The sequence below is a fragment of the Palaemon carinicauda genome, chromosome 7 (genome assembly GCF_036898095.1).
Source record: "Palaemon carinicauda isolate YSFRI2023 chromosome 7, ASM3689809v2, whole genome shotgun sequence".
Taxonomy (NCBI): Eukaryota; Metazoa; Arthropoda; class Malacostraca; order Decapoda; family Palaemonidae; genus Palaemon; species Palaemon carinicauda.
This window is the reverse complement of record NC_090731.1, coordinates 173,876,138-173,890,901: the sequence shown is the minus strand read 5'-3', so window position 1 is coordinate 173,890,901 and position 14,764 is coordinate 173,876,138. Positions and strand designations below refer to the sequence as shown.

The following is a 14,764-nucleotide window of genomic DNA, read 5'->3' as shown; positions in this document are numbered from 1 at the left end:
TCATTACTTTTCATTTAGTATATTTCTTTATTTCCTTTCCTCAATGGCCTATTTTTCCCTATTGGGGCCCTTGGGCTTATAGCATCCTGTTTTTCCAACTTGGATTGTAGCCTACAACAACAACAACAACAACAATAATAATAATAATAATAATAATAATAATAATAATAATAATAATAATAATGAGACATTTCCTTCCCTCACTGGGCTATTTTCTCTTATTAGAGCCCTTGAGCTTATAGCATTCTGTTTTTCCAACTATTATTGTAGCCTAGATAATAATAATAATAATAATAATAATAATAATAATAATAATAATAATATTTCCTTCCCTCACTGGACTATTTTTCCCTATTGGAGCCCTTGGGCTTATAGCATCCTGCTTTTCCAACTAGAATTGTAGCCTAGATAATAATAATAACAAGTGAGCAAGTCCTGAACGCGGACATGGTCCTCGTAGAGGACATACCTCCGCCAAGGTGACCTTGATCTTCAAATGTACTTGACCTTCACGTGACCTTGACCTTCAGGTGACCTTGACCTTCACGTGACCTTGACCTTCACGTGACCTTGACCTTCAAGTGACCTGCTTGACTTTTGACCTTCAAGTGATCTTTGTTCATTTGCCACTGATACTTAATATGACATTGATATAATGCACCAATATGACCTTGACCTTTGACCTTTATAAATTTGAACATCACCCATGGGTTGCGCCTGGACTAGGACTTCCCTGTTGGCTTATGCAAAAGTCAGTGCTTTATTTCTGTCTCTTGATATGGCCACTTATGTCATAGTGACACCAGTGACCCCTGTGACCTTGACCTTGGGGTGACCTTGACCAAAATTTAATCAGTTCTTCCATACACATTGGGGAACTACTTGGCCAAGTTTGAAGTGATTCCGTGTAGAAATGTGGCCTCTACGTTGTCCACAGACAGACAGACAAACAAACAAACAAACAAACAAACAAACAAACCGAACCGAAAACATACCCTCCTGGCGGAGGTAATAATAATAATAATAATAATAATAATAATAATAATAATAATAATAATAATAATAATAATAATAATAATAAAAACAACTTAAACGTAGTAAATAGTGCATTATTGAGGGGCGTTTCTTTGTAATAAGTGGTTTTATTATTATTATCATCATTATTATTATTATCATCATCATCATTATTATTATCATTATTATTATTTTATTATCATTATTATTATTATTAGCTAGGATGCTATAAGCCCAAGGGCTCCAATAGGGAAAAGTAGCCCAACGAGGAAAGGAAATGACCTAAATAAACGCAACCAAAGTCATGACCAAAAGTAAACAAAACCTTCTGGTGCCTCTTCATGAAATTCAGCAATTTCAGCAATTTCTTCGAGATTTCCGGGAAAACAGTTCATGAAATGTGTATGTATCCATTACACACCAAGTTTGTGAGTAGCATGTGTATATGTATAAGTATATTTGTGTATATATACCATTATATACGTATATTAAGTCATTTATTGATATAGTCTTGTGTATTGTAGGGTGTAGTGCCTTGGCCAATATAGGTTTAAATGATCTGTGTTATAATAGCGTATTTAGCCGTGATTAAACCGTGATTTTAGCCTTTTAATGCTTAATATATCTTTCATTAAACGTCCTTAGGGTGGAAGTGAAGATTACGAGTTGTCCTTAAATCCACAAATCGAGTAGGCTAGGCCAGGCTAGGCCAGGCCATGAACGTCAAACAACCGTTTGTTATTTAGTTAACTAAATGGGTCATTGAATTATTCAAAGCGTTCCATATTATTTTGAAGAACTGGACATAAATTTGTATGGGATGGTTCCTATAGTCAATTCTTTTTAGTAAGGCGCATTTACGCCGACTCGCAGAGGTGCCCTTTTCGCTCGGAAAAGTTGGATCACCTGAAGATTGGGGACCCCAACACTTGCTGGGGTCGCTTATCTTCAGGTGGAAAAAATTGGGGTCTTTCTTCTTCAGGTGAGGAATTTAGATTTAAATATGGGACTAACAAGCTAACTAACCAGTTTTATAAGTTAATTATTATTAGTGTAACGACATGAGTCAGACTTACCAATAAAAGTGCTAACAAACTAATTTATAAGGTGGCAAATTGATTTTTTTTAATTGACGGTATTTGAAAAAAAAATTCTTATTTTTCTTTAATGGCTAAGAGACAGAATGTTTTTACTCTTCAACATAAAACCAAGTGATAGAGAATCCCTCACGGATCGTGCAGCTTATGAACAAGTTGTGCAGCAACTTTTAAAGGAGGATTCTCCTCCTGCTATCAACTGGTTTGAGCAAGAATCTTTTGAGGAGAGAAATTAAGTGCATTCAGTGCCGAAATTCAATGAACTGGACTAAACTGTCTTTTATACAAGATAATTATGTATAGAAATTCCAATTTAAAGAGTATACTAAATTTAAAAGCAAAGTTTCTATTTGTAAGGACTCATTCTTTGCTAAATCTAAACTTCCACTACATAAGTGGATTCAGGATAATATTCTAAACATTTCAGAAAAAAATATGATTGATATTTACAGTTTTTTTTAGAGAAATCTGCATGAAGTATTTTGAGGCAAAACCCGTTAGACTTGACGGTAATGGCATAATTGCAAGATAATACGCTTTTAATTGAATATGAATTATTTGTATAAATTTGTTCATTTAAAAAAAAATTGATAAAGTAGTTTTAATGAATATATATTTTTTTCATTTTTTTCTATAGTAGTATAAGCCAAAATAGATCACCTGAAGATTGGAGACGTCAATAAGCTGGGGTCGCTAATATTCAGGTGAAGAAAATCAGGGTCTCTCTTCTTCAGGTGAGTGTAGTTGGGGTCCTTTATATTCAGGAGAACTATTTGGGGTCGCTAATCTTCAGGTGATCCGAAAAGTTTCCTAATCGGTAAATATTTCTAAGAAAACCATACGATTATTTGGGTATTATTGTACTTTATTACAGGGTAATATTACCTAGGGAAAAAACTACTTTTTTCTAAGGAAAAAGGTCTGTTCTCTTCGAAAACGACACTCGTTCCTGGCAAAACTACCACTTTTAGCATTGAAAAAAAAAAAAAAACGCTGTAATTATCGGTGTTTTGAACGTTTTTAATGCTACCCGCGTCAGGGTGCAGATCAAAACCGGACTTAGAAAATTTCAGAGAGGTAGGCGAAACAACATTTTTTTTATTTTGACCAACCGCCTCTAATTTAATTGTGAAAACTAATGAACTAGTAGTGATTAATTGATATATGCTGATTAAAAGCATGTGGGGAACATTTTGTTGTTGTAAAATAAAACCTGTCGAACAACCACTTGTTATTCTGATAGGTGATAACCCAATTAACTAAATGTGTCATTGAATTATTCAAAGCGTTCCATATTATTTTGAAGAATTGGACATTCATTTGTATGGGATGGTTCCTAGTTCCTAACTCAACGAAATAAGTTTGCGTGCACTCTATCGCATTATAGCTTATTTTACCTGTACCATAAATAAATTAATGGGGTGTATGTATGATAGCGGCCACCTGTATGTATTATTATGGCTAACTTAGAATACGGCAGTGTAAGAGGGGTCGCAGCAGGGCGTTAACCCCCCCCCATTAGGTAAGTAGGTAAGGACACGGCTTGTAGGTTAGGTTAGGGGGTAAAGTTTAGGTTAGTTGACATTCAATTTTAATCCACGTGGGAGGAACTGGCCGCTGATATACAAAGGCTCCAAACAACCACTTGTTATTCTGATAGGTGGTAACCCAATTAACTAAATGTGTCATTGAATTATTCAAAGTATTCCATATTATTTTGAAGAATTGTTCATTCATTTGTATGGGATGGTTCCTGGTTCCAAATTGCTCGCTCCGCAAAATAAGTTTGCGTGCACTTTATCGCATTACAGCTTATTTTACGTGTACCATAAATAAATTAATAATGAGGGAAATGTTACCGGGTTACTAAGGGACAGTAGTTCTAGTCCGACAGTCCAATAGCCATGGCGGCAAGTATTTTGATATGTTAATTATCTGGCAAATAACTTAGTTCAATTGGTGCTTCACTCGCAATTTAATATTATCTTATTGCTCCCCTGTTCTGGTAAGCGGTACAGGGATGTGCTGTACACACTAGCCTCGTGGACAAATATTTTGACTTTCGGACTAAAGAGGTGTTGGACTGTCAAGCGGAAACTTGTTATAAACCCTCCTTTCCCTAAATATAATTAGGAATAATCAAGGTTAACAAGGAATATTGGGTGTGGGAAACAGACAGGAGAAACTGTAGAAGGGTGGACGGATTCTATTACAGCTTTGGTAATAAGCTGAAAACCTCTAAAAATTTATGTCTTTGTGTTTTGGTTGGTGAAGTAGAATTTTAAATATAGTGTAAATCTGCATTAATAATTTAAAATAGAAAATATAGCAATTGCTATTGCCTAATAAATGATATTGGCTAGCTATTCCATAAAAAAAAACAACGCACTTTTTTGGCGACAGGAAAAACAGTAAGAGAAACTTGAAGGAATTTCTCATTTTTTATGCAAATCATTGTGTAATGTTTCCATATACTGTACTAGCTTGAACACAATCTGACCTGTTGTTCTGCAATGATATGTCTATCTTATTAGACACGTGCCTGAACCCAGACTTTACAGTATTACAAAATCTTCCAATCCAGATTATTCTAACCTAACCTCAATATCGTGCTTGAATAGTCAGGACGGAGTTCCTAGCTAGGTCCTTTGCCCGGGACTTCCATAAACTGTGACAAATTATTGTAACAATGAAACATTTGGTTTGAACACATGCATCGACCATGTACAACCCACCCTAATCGGACAATCCTGATGTAACCCAACCTTGTCAACATACTTAGTAGGGGCTAAGTGCCAAATGCCTTTTAAATACAATGCATAACTAACAAAATGCATTGCTAATTTTATTCAGTCTCTGTAGTCAAAGTCATCAGGGCAGAAAACCTTTCCCCTCTTGGTATGGTGTTGCTTTGGGCCAGGAGATAGGGAGGTAGATGAAGAGGGGACACACCATCTTGATTAGAGCTCATTGACTTAAATTCTAACCAGTTACCTTGCTATTCATCATTTCAGAACTTAGTACAAACTATCCCATCATTATCATCCCCTCCCACGATTTCGCCAGTCGTCTCTGTCTTGAGCTTTTAAATCAATACTTCGCCATTCATCATCTCCTACTAAACGCTTCATAGTCCTCAGCCATGTAGGCCTGGGTCTTTCAACTTCTCTAGTGCTTTGTGGAGCCCAGTTGAAAGTTTAGTGAACTATCTAAATGAGTGAAATTCAAGCTGTACTTCAAATATGTACCAGTATCTGTGCCTGTGATAATTCAAATTTTGTTTGGATAGAAGAATTACCTATGATTTAGCCTAGTTCGATTGAAAATCAAATTGATTAGTTTTAAAATAATTGCTGCTCAACTTGCTGTGATCAGTGCTCTATTTTTTGTCCGTTTAAAGAACTATGGGACAGAGCAGTCCATGGTCATAGGAAAGAGCTTGAGAGAACCTAGTAATTTTTTGTACATCTAGAAAATTGGTACTATTCAAAAATTGAAAAGTCAATGGGGTAAGACCATATTTGGAGGTTTAAGTACCGTGAATACTAATTGAATTTTATTATTGTTTATGTACAAGATTTTCAAATAAAACAAATACTTCATGAGATATGGGTCATGTTTTCCATTCCACAAAATACCCCACAGAAATCTGTGGCATATAGTGATGATTCTTAATCTAACTTTCTTTGCCTAAATTAACTTGAAATGTCACAATCTACTTGATTTTTAGGTGGGCAGGTGAACTTAACAACTTGAACACGGTAGCCATAAATCAGACAAAATTTGGTTGCATACTTTTGTTTTTGACCTTGTAGTCAGTATCTCCAATTCATGTACATAATAGACAGGCTAGTGTTCACCAGGAAGAAGGTTTTTCACTCTTAGCACAGGGTATTGTATTTCCTACACAGTCTGAGTGTATAGAAATTGGTCCAGCCAGACCAAGACTGACAAGATTAACTTCTGGTTACTACCTATACTAAGCTACTTGACTTAGTTAGCTAGATATTAATACAGTATAGTGTATCTGATTCTTACTTCAGTATTCTGGAATAGCATTCTATACTAGCAATTATTCATATTTGAAAAAAAATATACCACTTGTTTTTGAAAGTCTGATAAAATTAGCTTTAGCATCTTTACAGTAACAGTTAAGTGATTCATTATTGAGACTATGTACAAAACCTTCATTCTTTATTTAAGAATATTCCCTTGCACCAGCAAGAATGGGTCCCTGAAAGCTTGTAATCAAGGTCAAATAGCCGCAGCAGATAGGTGAAGGGTAGCAGGTACTCACTATCTCACTTTATTTGAAACTTTCCATTTTACTTCAGCCATCAAAAATAGTGATGTCCCTATAGCTGATAAACTACATTACTGTTTGTTTACACATGGATGCAAAACACACTCTTTTATGTAGGGAGTATGTTTTCAGCTAGGAAAAATAAATATCTTTAAAAAAATTGTGATTTTTGTCATTTAGAAGTACAGAATGTTATTCATATGATTGCACATAAACATTCTTATTTTCTATTTTGTCCATATCATTGTGTTTATCAGAAAATCAGGTTATTGGGCTTAGTAGTAAGTAGAGCAGTCTGAACAATGCTTTCATGGTCACTGGAATTCCACAACCAATCTCTGCTTTAAGTCTTATCACTTCAAGTTCAAGTGCTTGGGCTTCTCTGCATCTTGTATTAAGCTCTGTATCTTGCTGTTCTTTAAGAAATAATGTTTGGCACATTAACATAGTGTAAAACACTACTAAATCTCAGTTGGTTTGTACAGTATGTAAACAGTTATTCATTAGTAGCTAGGTTGGTAGCGTCGTGGGCTTCTGTTTCAGAGGTCCTGAGTTCGCGTCCCCGCTAAGGCGCCAATAGTGTGAGACCTTCTACCGGGGGTACTCCCCAGGGTGGTGCCTGGGGGGGAGGTTAGAGGGGGCTAGTGATGGTCCCAGCTGGCTCATGGTCGCCCGAGGAGATGATGAAGGTCGTCTCAGGGGAGACCTAAAACCTGCAACTTTAACTTTTTAACTTTTTAGTAAAATATAATTGTTTAAGTTAAAACAGTATCATTTTAAATGAAATACACATCCTCTTCCTTTTTTTGTCTTAGCCTTTGAAAGGGTTGAACTTCATACTTATCTTTTTTTTTCCCCCAACAGATGACACATAGCAGTTCAAGTTAGGATCATGAATGGCACTATGAACACTTACAGGCCAGTCATAAAGTACCTTTTCCAAAATCAAGAGAGGATTTGCAAGGTAAGTTATGAACAATCAAGAAGGATTTATTTCTACGTATATATGAACCCTCGTCCTTTAATTGAAGCATATTTCAGTGCCGTTGAAATGTGGTTGTTGAAAGTTTATAACAAGGTGTCGGTAGTTACTGGCAAGTGGCAAGGAAGCCCTGGCCACTCCCATCAACACAATGAGTAGCTACTTTGATTTCAGCTACAGAGAAGTAATATACTTTACATGTATTCTCTTCGGTTTACAGAGCTTGGCTGTTATTAGGTTACAGTTTTTCTTTACTTCTTTTCAGTGTATCAGTGTGATTGTTATGAAGGTGCAATATGTAGGCATGCAGTCCTGCCCTAGTAAACCTGGCTGTAATTATAGCAGGTTTATGTCCCAGCAGGAGGTAGACCTCATTCTTTATGCTCCTGTTTCTTGGAGTTATGACTATTCACAGGCATCCCCTTGATGAGTGTAGGGTTTTGCCGTCTTTGCAATGATCAGCAGAAGGAAGAAGTAGTCCTACAAATATTCTTTGCCTTCAGGGTCTTCCCCTAAGCCAAAAAAGTCCTTGGGCTCTTTTTCACCCTACGGTGCTCAGACTTCTGCTTTCCCTACAGGAGAAAGACAGAAGAAGGAAGGTGACCCCGCCCTTCCCTCGTGGCAAGCTTCAGGAGAGCCAGACTTCTCCCATTGGAGGTGAGGGGCCCCACCCTACTGATCCTGAAATCGCTGACGCTAAAGACGACCCCTCTAGGGACCAGGCACTTTGCACCTTATAACCTTCGTTTGGGTATTTGAAGGCATTCCTTCTACATAGAATCTCCTTCAGGCCTTAGCTGGTTCTACAGTGCCCAAGCCTGCCACTACAGAAGAAGCCCTTGATGTCAAGGCTGCCGCACCTTCGCAGCCCAAGGTAGCCGTTATTGATGTTTTATTCTCGTCCTCCCTAAGTCACCTACATCAGTGGTAATTTCATAGACAGAGACCTCATCCTCCTTTCCCTTCTAGACGTATTCTGTACGGTCGTACTTAATATCTGATGCTGACCCTTTGACTGTTTCACTCCCTTCAGTCCCTCTTCATGTAAGCGTGAAAGAGTTGAGGAACCTCCTAATGAAGACATCAGCTTTCCTACAGAAAGCGCTAGAAAGACACTCCCTTCTTCAGAGAGCAACCCTCATACAGAACATCCAGATGTAGAGAATGGAAAGAATCGTCTCCAAAGCAAAGGAGGATCGTCATGCGAGACCTTTGCCACCTGACTTCACAGTCGTTTTTGCACTCGCCAAGGGCACGTTCGTGCATACACAAATGAGATCATCCTTACCCACTCTTTTCAGAAGAATTCAGCTGAGGGTTCTAGGAAATCACTTAAGGTGTCCCCATGCACCAGATCTTCACAAACAGTCAGAAAACTTCATATTTAGAGTACTGTATGTCTTAGTCTAAAAAGTTTACAAGACCATGAGAAATTCTTAGGGAACTCAAGCCATAAGGAACCTTTCACAAGCTCACAGGCCTCTCAGGCGAATCTAGCTCAAACCCGCAGTACGGATGGCAAATAAGGCTTTGACCCTCAAGACTGTCCTCGGCTAGCCTAGTTCTGATGATGAAAGTAAGAAACAGCATAAGTATTCCTGTGTCACAAGCCATTTTGAAAGATAGAGGATCTCTATCATCTCGATTCACGAGTTCGTGTTCAGGACCTAGAATCCAGCCATTCATAACTTAAAAACCTTCTTCATGTCTTCCCTACAAGTAGTAACTAGCAGGGACCATATGACTTGCCTTCCTGTTCTGGGAGGACACAAAAATTCTTGTTACAGCAATGGAAGGAATAAAGGAAAGATGCTTGAACACCGTTTCTCTCCAGCTTTGTACGATAATCAAATGTCCTTTTAGTGCAGATGAGGAGGCGAAAGGACCATCCCAGTTTTGTGCACAGGATGTCACACATCGGATCTTTCCCAACCTTCAGGAAGAACCTTTTAGGGGCGCAATTCTTGAAGACATGAATTGGATAACGACAAAGCTTCTATACCCATTGGGAGTATACTTAATTGTCATTGGATACCAGCATCCTTGACCTAGCAGTAGTTGCTCAACAGATGTGCAGCAAACCCAGCTCCTTCAGGACAAGAAACATCTCGTCTAAGATTGCAGTTGCAATGTAGGTAAAAAATGAGAGGTAAGATCGACTGACCCTTCTACCTATTCATTTTTCCCCTTCCTTAGGGTACAGCAGTTGCTGCGTTATTTGCAGCATCTGATGCTAAATGTAGGGGAGCCACATGACCGAGCAAATGTTCTTAACAAATAAGTTCTCTTTAGAATTTTCTTCCCAATCCTCCCAGACAAGGGGGAGGATAGTCAAATGCATGCAAGCAAACACATTACTCATAATGAACATAAATTCTGACAACATAACCTCCATACGGATACTGTACTGGATAAGATTTTCCTTTACTGTCTGTCAGTTCCTGTTGGTGACTGCCTATTGCCGCATCTTCCTACCCAGTTAGTTCGGATGTTGATAAAAGTCATCACTTTTGCTCTTGTACAGAATCAACTGCTTTGACATTTCCCAGAATGGTAAACTAGCCTGTTTGATGGTAGGGGCTTCTTCTCCCTTTAGCCCTTTAGGGTAAGTATCCTATTAAAGGACAAAGATTTGTATTAATTTAGGAACAAATCACAAATTTCATAAAATAATTTGTAATTTTCCTAAATGTACAAACCTGGGTTTTTTAAGTTGTTCTTCCAAGGTAAAGGTCTCAGTGGCCTTAAAGTGGCTACTGAGTGTGGTGGCAAGGATAAGTGGCTTTCCAATCAACCGCCAGTAACTGCTGACCTCTTTATAAATCATTAACAGCTGATTTCAAGTTTTGCTGATAATATTCTCCAAGTAAAGGCTTTGGTTTGTATACAGGTAGTTTATGGTGATGATGATGAAAGAACATCCATCCATTGTCATGATTGTCATGTAAAAATTTGGTTTTTGTGTTTTAATATTAGCAAAATTTTAGTTGCTCTTACATTTTTGCGTTGCCTAAGATTAAAACTATCAGTGCTACTCTTGTATATCATTATATAATAATTTTCAATATTAAACTTACCCGATAATCATGTAGCTGTCAACTCTGTTGCCCGACAGAATTCTATGGAGGGATACGCCAGCTATCACAATACTAGAAGGGGGTGTACTTACCAGCGCCACCTGTGGCCAGGTACTCAAGTACTTCTTGTTGACACCTCCTCAATTATTCCTCTGTCGTGCTTCTGACAAGACGTTCTGGGATACGCTTATGTTCTTGGAGTATTTTCACGACTTTGGTGAAGTATTTCTCTTTGATTTCGGCTGTCGCTTTACTGGAAACTTCTATTTTAGCTTAGTTAGCTTTTGGAATTAATTTGATTAATTTTGGTGACGAAGAGAGTATGAACTCTCGTTCACCTTTCAATGGCCGACCCTTCCCTTAGACGGAAGTGTTGGTGTCTAAGAGAGTATAGACTCTTTTTCTTAATTTTGCTTAACAAAAGTTATAGATTTATTTTATATCTCTCCGCCTCTTATAGGCCTCTTCGATTAACTTCCTTTTATTATAAACTTATTAAAATTAATTTTTATATTTGTTTATATTCGACCTTCCTAATAGTAGGCGGTCTTTTCTTGGTACCGAAGTTAATTATCGTGAGCCCGTCATTTCGGTTTTACCTGTTAACATATTATGCTATTTTAAGGTCTTTGAAAGAATTTCTTTGATAGTCTCGTACTTTTTCAAAGTTGAACTAACGTTTTGTTTGTCTCGGCAGTTGTTGACGTTCAGAACGTTTCAACTTGCACTCTATCGTTACGATAGAGAAAGAATGTTCACGGTTTCACATTGCAGTAAGAGTAACCGTGTCTAGCGTTTTGTTCATTCTTTCTTAACTTAATGGTTTTGATCCTAATAAGGAACTTTTCTTTTTGGGAAATATTTCAGTTTTTTCCTTTAACAATAATATGTTTTAACGATATATATGATTGGGCTCTTCTCTCAGGTTCTAAGTCAAGAGAGAGAGAGAGAGAGAGATAGAGACGGAGGGAGAAAGAGGATAAACGTTTCCCTCAAGCCTGCCAGGCGTACGAGTAACGTCGTTATCGTTTTGCTCTTATCCCTAGTCTCTTTAGGGGAAGAAACTAAACGTTTCTAGAGTGATCTAGTGTTTAGTCTCTTTCCAGCCACTGAATTTTCTTTCATTAGATTTTTCTGTTACATTGTAATTCTGTTTTCGCAATTACTAACTTTTGAGAAGGATAGAATTGCGTGTTTCAGGTACAAACCACTTAAAGTTTCGAGTTCAGTGAAATAAGTGCAAACAGAAATCAAAGTGATAAGTGATTAGCGCAAAGTATGTCAGTGTTATGCGTGAGGGTACTTTTGTGCGCGCCAGTCGTCCTCCCAGTCCGGGACCTCTTGCAAGCTCCCAAGCCCAGGGGAGAAGCAATGTCGAAGGATTAAAGGGTTCGGCAGGCCTTGATCGGCGCACAGAAGTATCCTCGGTGGTTGTGGGCGTGTCTTACCGAGACCGTCACTCCCACCCGCAGACGATTGAGCCCTTATTTTGCTCGTCTGCAGAAGAGATTTAGAGGAGAAAATATAGGCAGAGTAACGCTGGTCTCAGGTCTCAAGACCTCTTAAATGTAAGTCCAGACCTATGCCAGACGTACGAAGTAAAGTTCAACAACCCGGATGCAGTCATTGGGTTAGCTCTGACTCTCCTCAGTCATCAGTTTGTCGGGCTGAGAGTGCGCCTACACTCCCCCCGCCTATGCTCGCTCCACCTGATCGCAGTACCACCTGCCAGGCGTACGATGTTGTGGACTGTACTACAGTCCATGCAAGCACAGCTTTCGGACCTGATGCGTGAGTGTCGTGCTGAGAGTGTTGCACCTCCTCCTCCTCCTGCACCGGTGGTGCACCAACCGCCTGCACCCGTTCAGCCTGTGCTGCACCCGCCTGCACCGGTGGTGCACCAACCGGCTGCACCCGTTCAGCCTGTGCTGCACCCGCCTGCACTCGCTGCACCCAGTCGCAGCACCTTCTGCCAGGCGTACGATGTTGTGGACTCTACTACAGTCCATGCAAGCACAGCTTTCGGACCTGTTGCGTGAGTGTCGGGCTGAGAGTGTTGCACCTCCACCTGCACCCTTTCAGCCTGTGCTCAACCCGCCTGCACTCGCTGCACCCAGTCGCAGCACCATCTGCCAGGCGTACGATGTTGTGGACTCTACTACAGTCCATGCAAGCACAGCTTTCGGACCTGTTGCGTGAGTGTCGGGCTGAGAGTGTTGCACCTCCACCTGCACCCGTTCAGCCTGTGCTCAACCCGCCTGCACTCGCTGCACCCAGTCGCAGCACCATCTGCCAGGCGTACGATGTTGAACCTCTTTCTGTGTTCGCTGTTCCCAGTGTTGTTCAGCCTCAGCCTTCTTTAAGGCAACCTTTGGTTTGGGATCAGGAGGATTACTCCACTCTTCCTCCTCCTCCCCTGGCTGCTCCACCGGTGGTGCAACTCTCGGTGGAGGTACAACCTCTTCCACCTGTGAGTCAGTCTCCTCAGCTGCTGCACTGAGCTCAACCCGTGCACCCTGATCCTGCGCCTCAGACACCTCTGCTTGCGGGAACTTTACCTTGTTCTGCGCAACCTCGGTCTCTTCACGCTCCACTCATACCACAGGAACAGGAACTTTCTGCACCTTCCACTGTTGTTGTTCCAGCTCGTTCTGACTCTGCTGTTCAGCATACCTTACCTCCATTTTCAAACCATGGCAAAAATATGAATCATGAGTTATGAATGTAAGGTAAACATTATGTTGATTTTTAAACCCCATGCAAGCATGCATAAAGCACTCTAGCACTGGTCATGGAATTTCTGAGAATGTTAAACGCCATGCACACGCTCTGCTTTCCTTACAGCAGGCTCTGCTTACAGCAGGCTCTGCTTACTACATGCTCAGCATTCAGCATGCTCTGCATTCAGCATGCTCTGCATACAACATGCTCTGCATACAGCATGCTCTGCATACAGCATGCTCTGCATTCAGCATGCTCTGCATACAACATGCTCTTCATACAGCATGCTCTGCATACAGCATACTCTGCATTCATCATACTCTGCATACCTTACCGCATGCTTCTCAACATATCTTGGGTTGTTGCCAACTCACTAGACTGTCAAGCAGTTTCATAACGTTGCCTTCTAGTCTGCTGCTTTTGCACCAGTGAACCCTCACTCAGAGAACTTAGCTTTTCTAGGATAAGGTCCCTGTAGATGAGAAAGTTCTTTTCTCCCTCCTTCTGATATTCCCTTGAGGACTCTGTCATTTGGAGGGAGCCTTTAGCTGCATAACCTCTTATGGACTTTTATTTAAGCATAACATGCTTACAGGGAAGGTAATGGTTCCACTTCAGCCGCTAATCCCGTCTGTTACCACACCTGCTCCCATAGACCTTGAGCTGTGTTGCATGACATGCAGTCCAAGCTTAGTCCTTGTTAGAGGATTTTTTGTTTACGGAGTCAATGTGTCACGGGGAAGACGTTCAACAACCAACAGAAGGGACTTGTTGTGACGCAGTGCGGCTACCTCAGCAACCCGTTAAGGAGTTGTCTGTACGACCCAGATAGTCTAGACAGATTCGGGTTGTCACTGTATTTCCTCGCTTGCCCATGATTGACAGTTTACAGACTGTGCAGCAGTATCATGATCTTGTGTCCGGCTCCGTCAGACGACTGGCTTTTAAGAGCTCCCACAAGTCGTCGCTGTCTGGAGATTTTCAAATGGACTATGGTTCTGACCAAGGAACTGGGCCTCCTGGTCAATTTTGAGGAGTCTCAGCTAGTTCCATCCCAGACCATTGTTTCCTTGGGTATGGATCTTCAGAGTCGAGCTTTTCGGACTTGTCCGTCGGCCCCAAGGATCTTCCAAGCCCTAGAATGCATCCAGAGCATGCTGAGAAGGAACCGATGCTTAGTCAGGCAGGGGATGAGTCTAACAGGGACACTTTCATCGCTGGCCCTGTTCATCGAGTTAGGGAGACTCCACCTCCGCCCCCTTCAGTATCATCTAGCTGCTCACTGGATAAAGGACATGACGCTAGAGACGGGCTCAGTTCCTGTTTCCGAAGAGATGAGGTCTACTCTAACGTGGTGGAAGAACAGCATTCTTCTCAAGGAAGGTCTACCTTTGGCTGTTCAGACCCCCGACCACCGTCTCTTCTCGGACGCATCGGACACGGGCTGGGGTGCGACACTGGACGGACAGGAATGCTCGGGAACATGGAATCAGGAGCAAAGGACACTTCACATCTATTGCAAGGAGTTGTTGGCAGTTCATCTGGCCTTGATAAACTTCAAGTCCCTCCA

At 40.5% G+C, this 14,764-nt stretch overlaps 1 protein-coding gene across 1 annotated transcript in view; it reads left to right on the top strand.

Moving 5' to 3' along the window:
* Positions 1-1,320: 1,320 nt before the first annotated feature.
* The window catches only part of LOC137644188 (uncharacterized), a 37,508-nt gene continuing 24,064 nt past the window's right edge, over positions 1,321-14,764 (top strand). The window contains exons 1-2 of the mRNA XM_068377189.1: positions 1,321-1,416; positions 7,279-7,378. Coding sequence (XP_068233290.1) covers positions 7,307-7,378 — 72 coding nt within the window. The 5' untranslated portion in view covers positions 1,321-1,416; positions 7,279-7,306. The remainder of the gene's footprint in view (positions 1,417-7,278; positions 7,379-14,764) is intronic.